This window comes from Zeus faber (genome assembly GCF_960531495.2).
Source record: "Zeus faber genome assembly, chromosome: 22".
Lineage (NCBI taxonomy): Eukaryota > Metazoa > Chordata > Actinopteri > Zeiformes > Zeidae > Zeus > Zeus faber.
In genome coordinates this window covers 9,599,285-9,612,258 of record NC_137209.1, presented here as the reverse complement: position 1 = coordinate 9,612,258, position 12,974 = coordinate 9,599,285, and the positions used below count along the sequence as shown (strand labels likewise).

At 45.4% G+C, this 12,974-nt stretch overlaps 1 protein-coding gene across 1 annotated transcript; it reads right to left on the bottom strand.

Moving 5' to 3' along the window:
• Window positions 1–1,566: 1,566 nt before the first annotated feature.
• On the bottom strand, window positions 1,567–10,228 carry etnppl (ethanolamine-phosphate phospho-lyase; the record flags this gene model as incomplete). Its single annotated transcript, XM_080022996.1, has 10 exons — window positions 10,155–10,228; window positions 8,029–8,147; window positions 7,183–7,342; window positions 6,216–6,290; window positions 5,917–6,010; window positions 4,591–4,707; window positions 3,757–3,839; window positions 2,991–3,216; window positions 2,078–2,232; window positions 1,567–1,660 (listed from the first exon to the last, which is right to left on the bottom strand). Exons 1-10 carry the CDS (start codon window positions 10,211–10,213, stop codon window positions 1,567–1,569), a joined length of 1,182 nt encoding a protein of 393 aa, XP_079879122.1. The 5' UTR covers window positions 10,214–10,228.
• Window positions 10,229–12,974: the final 2,746 nt, after the last annotated feature.

Here is a 12,974-nt window from a genome sequence, read left to right as displayed (position 1 = left end):
GTGCAGGCTATGTGGGTGGGGATGCGGCGGGCAGCTGCCATCTTGCCTGTCACGCTCCTGCCCAAGCGTGCTTCTCGTCCGTCCCAAAAAATTTTAATCCCACTCACATTAGCTTAGAACACATACACTGGCACACCAATCCTACTCCGAACAACACTCCATTAGACCAGGGTCTGCGGGACAGGAGGAGTGCGAGTGATCCCGGTTTGACTTGCCTGAAGGACTCGCACCCCCAACCCTGCAATTTTAACTGCAGTTAAAGTTTATTTTAGTTTAGTTTATTTATTTATTTATTTATTTTCGTGTTGGCCGGTCGTTGGCGGGTCAGTGTAGGGGTGTGGTTGGCCGGGGGGGCGGTCGGGTGGACCCCCCCTCCCGGCCTGGCTGGAGTCCTGGCGGCTTGCGCCTGGTGGCTTGGGATGTGCTGCGACCTGGCAGGGCTGCGGAGAGCGCCGCCAGGTGCCTTCTGGGGCCCCTGGGGGGACTGCTTGTCGTTGTGGTTGTCGGGGGGGGGGGGGGGGTGTAACATCGAGGTGCCTCGCGCTGGGCACTTGCTGCTAAGTGTATGGTCACTTGGCACTCACGCCGGGGGTCGGCTGCGGTGGGGCGGGCCTCCCCCGTTGTGCGGGGCGTGGGTGGGCGTGGGGGTCCTGCCGGCCCGGGCGGGGTGTCGGTCTGTCACCCTGGGGCCGTGATCCGGGCCCCGGTCCGTGCCTTGTACCCGTGGCCCATGTTCTAAGCCAGTGGCTGCGTCTTGTGCCTGCACCCGGGGGTTGGTTGTATGTGTGCACCCCTGGGGTGCGGGGTCTCCTTGTGCTCCCTGGGACTGGGTCATGCTCCATGGGGCTGGGCGTGGGAGTTGCTCCACGGCCCTCTGGCTTCTCTGGGGGCCCGGGGGTCTTCCGTGGCCGCAGGGCGGGGTACCCGAGGATCTCCTGCAGCAGGGGGTTGTTCACGGGGCTGTGGAGTTCGGTGGGGCTTCAGGGCCCCTTGCGCTGCTTGGAGGCGCCGCGACATAATACCGACCTTCTACACCAGTACCAATGGGGATAAGTCATGTACACTCACCGGTGGACATCTTATACACAGGCACGCTCACATGCTCACCAAGGATGCACTGAATTTACAGAACTTGTTAGGACTTCCTAAGTTAAATTGGAAAGTCACAGTCAAGATAAGAGGACACAGCTGCGAGTTAAATGTTTTTTCCTATCGTTTGCTTATCCTGCCTTATCTTAAGATAAAGATAAGGCATCATTGAAAATGAGGGCTATTTTATTCCCAAAAATTTAAATTAAGGTTGAATGAAAAGCGAGGACGAGCACCAAGCGGATGTTTACATATTAATTACCAGCTATTTGGGAGTTTAATTGTTATTTAAATATTGAAGCGTCTTTAAAATATACTTGACACACTTCAGAGTGAGTCATTAATTTCCCGTCGTGAAAGGTGAGGCGAAGAGATGATGACAAATAATAGATAAGGGTTACACACATACACACACACACACACACACACACACACACGCACGCACGCGCACGCACATCCACGCACACGTTTTAGGACTCACTTGTAGATGACTTCTTGAGCCTCTGCCGTTGCAGGAGTGAGTTTGACCCTGTCCCTCACTAGCTCCACACCCACGAACAGGCCGTGGCCCCTAAAAATGTAAAAAAAGTCCTAAGTTGTACTGATGCCAACTTTGGGCGATGTGAAAACATTCTGGGAAGTGAGGACATTTGGTCACTCACTCACTTTCTGTTTGTGTGTGTGTGTGTGTGTGTGTGTGTGTGTGTGTGTGTGTGTGTGTGTGTGTGTGTGTGTGTGTGTGTGTTTTTATTGCTATACTCTTGAGGACCAGTGTGAGTGTGGTGTGGGGACGGTGTGGTTTGAGCAGCCACACCTGTCTTGGGTCTATGTAATTGGGCCCAGGATCAGTGTGGCTGCTCAAACCACACCATCCCCACACCACAGTGAGTTTTTAACCTTTTAAATGAGGACATTTTGACATTGGTCCTCACTTTCATATAATTGTGTGTGTGTCTGTGCGTGCGTGCGTGTGTGTGTCTGTGCGTACCTGACATCCCCCACCAGGGGGTGGTTCTCTTTCTGCCTCTCCAGGAGCTTGGTGAGATGCCTCCCGACACGCAGAGCATTACCCTGCAGATCTTCTTTCTCCATCACGTCCAGAACCGCCAGCCCGATGGCGCAGGACACGGGGTTCCCGCCAAACTGTGAAATCCAAAACCCAGACCAAGGAAAGATTACACCCAGGTTCGGTTCACACACCACCTGCAGAGTCCGCCTGGAGATCACCCGAGGACCCTTTGAATTTCATTTGAAATGTGGACCATCCACAGACAGCCGCTAAGACTGAGCAGGCTATCATTCACGTAACAAATCAGATAACTATATTTGGGCTAGCTGGGCTAATTAAGCTTAAATAGATGTTTAAATCAATAAATAAACACGGAAATATAAATTGAATATTTTGGATAACATTTGCATGTTATCTAAAATATTCAATTTATATTTCCGTGTTTAGCAAACTAGTGTAATTGCCAGAGCCTTAGGCCCAGCCTTGGCTGTAGAACATTATAAAAAGGGCCTGTATTTGTTTGCATTTTTGTTTTGCACCCCCCCCCCCAACATTAACATCTAACAGGAAACAACTGCATGCGGAATAGATTGATCAAAAATGTATAATGTATGCAAAAAACATATACCAATGCTAGAAAAAATGGAGAAGACATTTGGAGGCTGCCAAGGAAGAGCTCAGGTCAGACCAGGGCCATTTCCAGCCACACGAGAGAAGAAAGCCATTTATATACGAAGTGGTGAAATATCACATAAACATTTGAATTTTGAAATGTTTCATCGTGCCGTCAAAATCAAACTGAAAGGAAGATCCCATGCCTTTGTGTTGATCATTACCGACTCACTCAACCTTTTCACAACTGTGTCGGCTCTTGGATGATGGCGGCCCTCACCGTGTTGAAGTACTCCATCCCAGAGGACATGAAGGCCTCGGCCACCTCCCTAGTGGTGACCACGCAGGACATGGGGTGTCCGTTGCCGATGGGTTTGCCCATGGTGACGATATCGGGCACAAAGTCCTCACCATGGAGCTGGAAGGCCCAGAAGTGGGAGCCGATGCGGCCGAACCCCACTTGGACCTCGTCGGCGATGAAGACGCCCCCGGCCCGACGGACATGCCTGCGACAGGAACAGCAAAATGCAGAGGTGGACGGGTTCCCTCACTCACTCGTATGCACACACGCACGCACACACGCACACACACACACACACACACACACACACACCCACACACGACTAGGACTGTGGGGACACCAAACCCCTCTGTGTCCCCACAACTTGGGCCATGGACAGAAGATAAGAAACACGATTTTTATGCAATTTCCTTTGCATTGCTGAAGGGGCTTATTGCCAAAGGGTCTTATCAGCTGGGGCAGCTAGGGCGTAACATCTGCAATTACCCGAAGCCAGTGGGCTTGTATTCAGACCAAATTACAAATGGAGAAATGTTCTATTTGTAACACTAGCCCAAAGGCCAGTGCACAGCATATCACATTACTTTGACTGACTGACAATGTGGTTTGGTTACTGTTGTTACGTACTGCGCCTTTTCATTTGTCGCCACACCATTCACCACTACATTTTCAAACCCTTTGCCAAGCAAAATGATCAAGCAGCTCAATATAAAGTTTAATTATTAATCTCTTGGGGGGTACATACTCTGCCACTTTCTGGAAATAGCCCACAGGGGGAATGACTTGCCCACCACAACTCTGCAGCGATTCAGCAATAAAAGCAGCAATCTGCACAGGAGAAGAAGAAATCAGACCCAACACGAAACCTGCCGGGGGGGGCGGGGGGTCCTAGACACCAACAACAAGCTGTTCCTTTTCCACGTGTTGCTTGTGCCTGTGAAGCAACACCACCACTGAATGTCTCAGATGTCAGGAAGAAAAATGTCTGACATCGTCAGATGTTACTCAACGGCGCCCAACGCGGTCATACATGGATTCCTCCACTTTGGCTTCTTCCTCGAGGCGCATGTCTGCGCAAAAATTAGGAGCTGGTAAAGGCATTCTGCACGGCCTCCAGGCGGACATCCCGTCCTCCTCCGCCACTGAGTGCTCAGACATTTCCTTGAGTTGGGCTCTGGAACAGAAGGTTAAAGGGGCAGTTTCAAAGGCCCCGCACAAGTCTGTGTGCGGCATAAAAGCCTGAGTTGCCTTGGCACTGAACCTGAGAATCGGTAGAAAAAGTAACAAGAGAAAGAGGGGGGGGGGGGGGGGGGGAAGAAAAATCCAATAAGCACCGACATATAAAGTTTGGAAAACGTGACCATCCCTGGAAGTTTTAAGAGTGAGTTTGACCTCCCACAAAAAAAAGTAATATTATAGCACTGGTTAAATGTAAAATGGTTACTTGTTCTTAAAGAGAAAATTACATTACAGCACGAAAATCATGCATTTGTTGTTTAATTTACAGCTCACCCAGAATTAATGTCATCGCCACGGAACTTTGTGTCATTTCACAGTTTTGCCCTGGGCATAGTCCCACCTTGCCTCCCTTCTCGTGGGCTTGGTGGATGATCTCCTCCACCTCATCTGCGTACGCCTTGGCCGGGTCGGGGTGGTCCGCTCGGTATTTTCCCCTGTAGACATCCGGGCTGGGCGCCTGGACCACGGAGGGAAAGTCACAGAGACAGAGAGAGAGAGAGAGAGAGAGAGAGCTAATCTGAAAATGTGTTTATAGTAACATGTTTATTCTCAGGCTTTTCAAGGCTCCAAACGTTGATAAATTGCTTCCTCCACGTCGCTATTTATGAAAAAATGCTGCAAAATTAGAAAGATATTCGAAGAGCATCACAACAGTTTATACTTGGACAAGTGGTTTACAACCATTTCTGCCAAATAAAATAACTTAAAGAAAAAAATATGAACTCCTATAAGAGTTTGAAATCCGCAGGATGTAAAAGAAGCAAATAATGGTGAAGCCCAAGGGCAATTTCCATAATTGGGCAATAAAGACTCTATTCTATTCAGTTAAAATTAATGTTCAATAATTATAATGACAACAAGTTTCCTGTTGGATCCAAAATGTGTTGACAGGGCAGTTCCTGGCGTGGTAGTCACTTGAGAGTTTATTGTAGCAAGGAGGCTAGGTGGAATTATCCAGGAGCAGATGGAACATGTCATGAAAGGGCTCCTCTCCTTAGTGCGTGTGTGGATGCGGTTTTTAAACCTGCTGCTCGTATGCCCAACCAATGAGCGTCAGGCGTGGCTGCTCAAACCCTCCCATCCACACGGCACACTGTCCTGTCAAGTTCTCAAAACCAGTTTTTTAATCTCTCTCTCTTTTTTATTTGAAGATTCAAACCATTGTTTTCCAGTGACATAATGCTTCAGAAGTTAAATGAATGAGCAGGCTAAGACTCTTTCATAACTGGAGGTCTGCTCCACTTGCGTGTAACTTTACAGTCGGGTTTTCAACAAGCAGATGTATCAAACTACATCCAAGCCAAATAAATGATGGATGGACCTTGTAAGGTAAGACAGGGCCAGTCTTCAGCCCATGACCCCATTTTTAGCTTCCCCCAAATTCTTATTATTCCTAATGTTTTGGTGCCAGAGCTACCACCAATTCTATGCAATAAAATTTCATATTTAGGCCAATTGGTAACAGACTGAGACTAAATATGTAAGTCCTAACTGTTCTTTCAAAACTGACAAGGCCTTGATCGACGACAATGACTCTGAACCTTGCCTTTTTTGTGTTTAGTCACATATTGACCTGGACTGGGTGTCCTGGATACTGATCAACCTGTCAAATGGAGGCGGAGCGGCTTGAGTCATGGCGTTTCCATGCCGCCAAAGAGGCACTCACCACGTGGATGGAGCGCTTGGGCTCCGTGTTGGACAGCTGGTGGAACTTGTAGGGACTGATGTCGATAAGGGACGACAGGTGGCCATGGTATGCGCTGGAAAACAAAAAGCCCCCCCAATGAAGTAGACCGAGACTTGAGAGAATTCCCATGAAGATGCTCCTTTGAAATGTACAAGTTACCGTACCGTCTGCTTGATAATCACATATCCACAATGGTTCGGTTATATGGTCTATGTTCCGCTGTATGTCTTGTATGTTTTAACATTTTTCACATTGCGTTGGGTCAATATGGAACTCACTGGTCGAGGGTGATGACGTCTTTGTGGCCCGTGTACTGCCAGGCCAGCCGCAGTGCCAGGTCGTTGGCCTCAGAGCTGAGGTTCAGAGGGACAAGGATTATTCTGAGTTACTCAGTCACCACAGAATAAACAGCAGCAGACATGCACAGCAGCTAAGGTTAGATATCGCACATATTGCTCATTCAATACTTCAAGGACAGAAGCACCATAAACAACTTGACGATGAGACTCGTGAGACCGTCGAAGGCCCCAATGATGATGATGATGATGATATTATTATTATTATTATTATTATTATTATTATTAATAATAATAATAATAATAATAATAATAATCATCATCATAATACTAATAATAATAATAAAATAATAATAATATTAATAACCACAACAACAACTATTATTTTATTATTGTTATTTTTAATATTATTTTTATTATTATTATATTAAGTTAAAATAATATTTCTAGATACTATCAAGATAATAACAAATGGAATAAAAACTTTTTAAAACATAATATTCCGGACCAACACTTATTTTATCAAGCGTTATCGTATCATCTTTTTTTTGTAATCTCACTGAGATCAAGATCTCTTTTGCAAGAAAAACCTAGTTAAAACAATCACAAGCATTTGATAATAGCAGCAAGCTTCAAAATGATTGTACTCGATTGAACTACAAAATGGGATTTTTCTAAACGAATTATTCTCAGAGATTACCACTTTAAAGTCAGTACAGGTGTTGTACAGCTAGCACTGTACAACTCACTATCTATGGTAAAGGAAAAGGTCATGACACAATTTAAAATCATATTATTACCACTATTATCACCACATCAGCCCAAAATACTTCATCACCAACATGTGTCTTTCTGTGATGTCATGAATTTCAGTCCTAAATATAAAAGTCAGTTGACTTTTTTTTTGCCATTCTGACCAGTAGCAGCGATAAAACGAGCGTAGTCTCACCCGGAGTTGACGAAGTAGCAGACGGACAGTCTGTCGGGCAGCGTGGCCTGCAGCCTCTGGGCGTAGCGCACCAGGTTGTCGTGGAGGAAGCGGGAGTTGGTGTTCAGCAGCCCCATCTGCCGAGTTCCGGCCTTCACCACGTCAGGGTGGCTGTGACCCACTGGAAAATAATAACAATAATAACAATGATAATAATTCTAATGATAAACCAGAGAGTTCCCGTAGAACTTGTCCAAGTGTGTTGTGTGTCCTGTGTGGGGTTACATTCTGTCTCCACGACTGGGTTTCTCTGCCACGTAAGTGGAGTATTTCATAGACCGCCGGCCGAAAGGTTTCCAGAAAGTTACGGCGCACCCGCCGCAATCGAGCCGGTCGAGTTGCTGAATTTCGTGTGCATGTGGCTCGAACATAGTGGGAGGTAGCCTGACATTGCCAGACCAATTTGCAAATGGTTCCCAGGCTATGTGGGAGGTGTAGCGCAGTGAAATTGGGCTATAATAATAAAATGATGTGCAATAACAGTACACTTAAATAATACCATGCGGGTGTGCACACTGATTCGTCACTGACTGAAACTGATTAAGTTGATTTTTATTTCGTTTTAAAGCACGCTACATGTCGACATTTTGAAATAGTACACCTTCATCTACTCTGAATACCAATTTGATGCAGCTGATTTTGATAGTTTGATCATGAAAGTACAATGTAACAGCATAACTATTCAACAAACTGACACAATACTGGGGTAAAAACCAGCATACAATGGGATTGCTTTTCTCAACGTGTGTGTGTCTGTGTGTGTGTGTGTGTGTGTGTGTGTGTGTGTGTGTGTGTGTGTGTCCTCACCGTGGGCCACATTGTTGACGCAGTCCAGGTACTGCTCGCCCTTTTCGTCATACATGTACTGGCCTTTGGCTCGGACAATCTTGATCGGGTCATGACTGAAGAAAACCTTACAAGACGGCCTACAGTGGAGGTGTCATTCATGGCATTTAGTGCAGGTAGGTAGGTCCCCCTCATTCTGCCAAAACAGCTCTGACACATCTAACAACGTTTAGGTAGGTGGTACGTGTCAAAGTAACATCCACATGAATGCCAGGACCCAAGGTTTCCCAGCAAAACATCTGCCAGAGCATCACACTACCTCCACCGGCTTGCCTTCTTCCCATAGTGCATCCTGGTGCCATCTCTTCCCCAGGTAAATTACGCACACGCATTAGACCATCCACATGATGTAAAAGAAAACGTGATTGATCAGACCAGCCCACCTTCTTTCATAGCTCCATGGTACAGTTATGTTCTCACATGCCCATTGTAGGTGTTTTTGGTGGTGGACAGGGGTCAGCATAGACACTCTGACCGGTCTGCGGCTACACAGCCCCATACGCAGCAAGCTGTGATGCACTGTGTGTTCTGACACCTTTCTATCGTAGCAGCTTTAACTTTTTCACCAATTTGTGCCACAGTAGATCGGACCAGACGTGTTAGATGTCGCTCCCAATGTGCATCAATGAGCCTTGGGCGCCCATGACCCTGTCGCCGGTTCACCTGTTGTCCTTCATTGGACCACCTTTGGTAGGTACTAACCACTGCAAACCGGGAACACCCCACCTGTCGTTTTGGAGATGCTCTGACCCAGTCGTCTAGCCATTACAATTTGGTCCTTATCAAAGTGGCTCAGATCCTTACGCTTGACCATTTTTCCTGTTTCCAACACATCAACTTCAAGAACTGACTGTTGACTTGCTGCCTCATATATCCCGCCCCTTGACAGGTGCCAGTGAACAAGATGATCCATGCTATTCACTTCACCTGTCAGAGGTTTTGACATTGTGGCTGATTGGTGTTCAGGTACTCCTCACTTAACGGCCGAGTTCCATTCCTAGCACCAGGTCGTTAAGCAAATTGGTCTATAAGCGAAGACCTGTGTTATTTCACGGTAAGGGTGCGTGCCGATTGCGAACGTTAGTGTAGTGAATTCTGACAGACTGGAGGAACGAGACTGAGACTGAGAACGGTGATGTGCGATGAGATGTGTACAGTGTATATAGTGTATATATAGTGGACAGTGTATAGTGTATATAGTGTATATATTATGTAAAGCGTATATAGTATATATAGTGTGTATAGTCTTTATAGTGTATACAATGTATATAGTGTATAGTCTTTATAGTGTCAATAGTGTATGTAGTGTATATATATATATATATATATATATATATATATATGTATATATATATATATATATATATAGTATAGTGTATATAGTATATATATAGTGTATTTAGTATATAAAGAGTGATGTGCGCCATGCTTGAGGCTGAGACGCCATGCACGCAGCGCGAACGCCGCAGCTGGTCAGAGAGCTGGTCGTGAGGTCGTAGGACGTTAAGTGAGGAGTACCTGTACATCCAAATGATGAAAAAAAAAAAAAAAAGTTCTGTTGTATTATTTATTATTTAGAATAAAATGTTGTTCTAAATATTAATCTTCTGAGAAATATATTTTTTGTACATCAAAGGCGCTTGTGGTTATTATTATTATTGGTATTATTGTTGTAGTTATTATTATTATTGTTGTTTGTGTATATTATTGACCGATAAACATTGTCATTATTGGTGACTTGATAGAATCATGACTTATCTAGAATACTACAATCCTAAATGGCACGTATTCCACTCGCATGTATTCATTTAGCAGACTTACATGAGCGGTTAGAAACTGTACATCGACCATTGGAGCGACCTGGAATTTATGTGCCTGAGCACCTGTTTCTACATTCAACCAGAAACAAGTGCAAGACATCAGAATAAAAGTTGTGTTATAAGTAAAAAATAACTAAAAAATAAGAAAAAAAAAAGTTTGGGGTTTGTATGTTAGTGCAATATGATGATAATCAAGTACTCGTGTTGTTCGTGCATTATGTCAATATACCATCATCACCTCATGCGTTTTTGCAGATTTGATCTTACCCGATGTGCTTCTTCCTCAGTTCGATGGTCTTCTTCTTGTCAAAGTATTCACTTTCCATCCTTTCTGCTCTCCAAACTTCAGTCCCACGCAAATGTCTCTGCACGCACACGCGCACACACACACACACACGCTCGCAGCCCGCGCTCCAGCTTTTATCTCCCCTGCGCGGGCACGCACAGTCGCACAAACACATGCGCGCGCGCGCACGGCATGGCGTCACAGGCGTCACGTAACAGCACTGACTGCAGGTGACAAGGACACTGACCTACATGTGGTGATAATAAAATAAAAGAAAAATAAATCAACAAATGTATATACACTACTCACAAAAAGTTAGGGTTATTTGGCTCTCGGGTGAAATTTATGGAAAATGTAAAAAGCTCACACTACAGTGATATTATATCATGAAAGTTGGGCATTTAAGTAGAAGCATGCAATGGTTATTTCCTCATCTCAAACAATTTATTGAAACAAAAGCCAACAACAGCAGTGGGTAAAACACAACAAAAAATGTCAATGTCTCAATAACTTATCATGTGCCCTTGAGCATCAATTACAGCTTGACAACCACGTCTCATGCTGTTCACAAGTCGACTTATTGTCTGCTGAGGCCTGGCACCCCACTGTTCTTGAAGGGCGGCCCTCAGGTCATTGAGGTTCTGGGGTACAGAGTTACGAGCCTCTACACGGCGACTCAGCTGATCCCATAGGTTTTCTATGGGATTCAGGTCTGGAGAAAGGGCAGGCCACTCCATTTGAGGTACCCCAGTCTCCAGCAGCCGTTCCCTAGTGATGCGACCTCGATGAGCTGGAGCATTGTCGTCCACGAAGATGAAATGAGGCCTGTGTTGTTCATGCAGGGGCACAATGACTGGATTAATGATGTTATTCAGGTAGTATGGGCTTGTCACTGTACCATTCACAAAGTGTAGGGCAGTTCTGTATTGACTAGACACACCTGCCCACACTGTAACACCACCACCACCAAAGGCTCGTCTGGTGACACCAGTGGCTGATGCATAACGCTCTCCTTGACGTGTCCAACATCGTTGGCGGCCATCATTTCTGCTCAACGTGAATCGACTTTCATCAGAGAACAGCACTGAGGCCACTGGTCCCTCGTCCAGCGTCAATGCTCCCTGGCCCGTGCAAGACGCTGATTCCTGTGCCTGGTGGTGTGGTCAGGTACCTTTGCAAGTCATCTAGCACGCAGATCACACTGATGTAAACGGTTTGGAATGGTCTGAGGTGACACTCAGGGGCCTCTCACCTCCCTTAAATGTGCCTGGAGTTGAGTGGTATTCATCATCCGGTTCCGCAGGGCACTGTTCACAATGAAGCGCTCATCAGTGTGGGATGTGGCCAAAGGACGTCCACTTCTATGCCTTTCTGTGACTCTTCCAGTCTCTCTGTATCTCTGTTGCAACCTGCTGATGACACTCTGTGACACTCTAAGCTCAGTGGCCACTTCCCTCTGAGAAGATCCTGTTTGAAGCCTCGCAATGGCGAGGTACTGTTGATCAATTGTTAGGTGTCGTCTTGGTCTCATGATGTCAAAATGTGAACAGCATGATGAAGAGGACTGTTTAAATACCAATTCTAATTGAACCAGGAAATGTATTGGTCGATTCTGTTCAGCTCCTTGTTAGAGAACAGCAAGATGTGCAAAAAGTACTGAAACAATGACCAGTTGGACATGTGCATTCAAAAGTTTAGAGAAGGTCAAATTAAGGTAACCTTTAAAGGTTATAGCGCATTTCAGGTTCATCCTGAAATTTCACACGGAAACCGAATATCCCTAACTTTTTGTGAGTAGTGTATATATATATATATATTACAGTTTTAAGTATCTTCTTCTTCTTCATCTTTGGGCTGCATCTGTTAGGGGTCGCCACAGCGGATCATCTGCCTCCAATACCTTCTGTTCTGTGCATCTTCCTCCCTTACACCAACCACCTGCACGTCCTCCCTCACCACATCCATAAACCTTCTCTTTGACCTTCCTCTTTTCTTCTTGCCTGGCAGCTCCATCCTCAGCATCCTTCTCCCAATGTAACGCTCATCTCTCCTACTCACGTGTCCAAACCATCTCAATCTGGCCTCTCTCACTTTTCCACCAAACTGTCCAACCTGAGCTGTCCCTCTAATGTACTCATTCCTAATCCTGTCCATCCTTGTCACTCCCAATGAAAATCTCAACATCCTCAACTCTGCCACCGCCAATAAAAATGATACATAACATAATAACAAGCCACAATAACAATCATAACAAAAATGACTAGACATGGACGTTGTAAAAGTGCGCTATGCGCTATATGTGTCACCACCTACCATTGAATATAGTAGGAGCTAGGAGACAGTCTAGGACAGGGGTGGGCAATTTTTTTGGCTCGAGGGCCACATTAAGTTTTTCAAACTGACCGGCAGGCCAGACCATGAGTAGATGAGGTGAAAAATTAGCATGCATAAAGTGTAAAATGTATGTGAAATCTGTTTCCTCTAAACCCATTTTTTAATTAATAAATTAATATTTAAATAAAAAATACAACAACTCACCATTGATGGATTACTGGTTACTGGTCACCCTTTTTTGCCAGCGCATCAAATTCTGGTGCCATTTTCATTATGGAAATTCATTGGCAGGCGCTCAGGTGTTCATCAGTAAGCTGTGCTCTGCGGCGTGTTTTGTTTAAATTCAGCACACTGAACGTCTGTTCACACACATAGGTAGAGCCAAATAACACCAGCATGTTCTGTGCCAACTGTCGGATGTTTGAAATCTTTGTCACATTCAGCGAAGCACAAAACAAATCCAATTT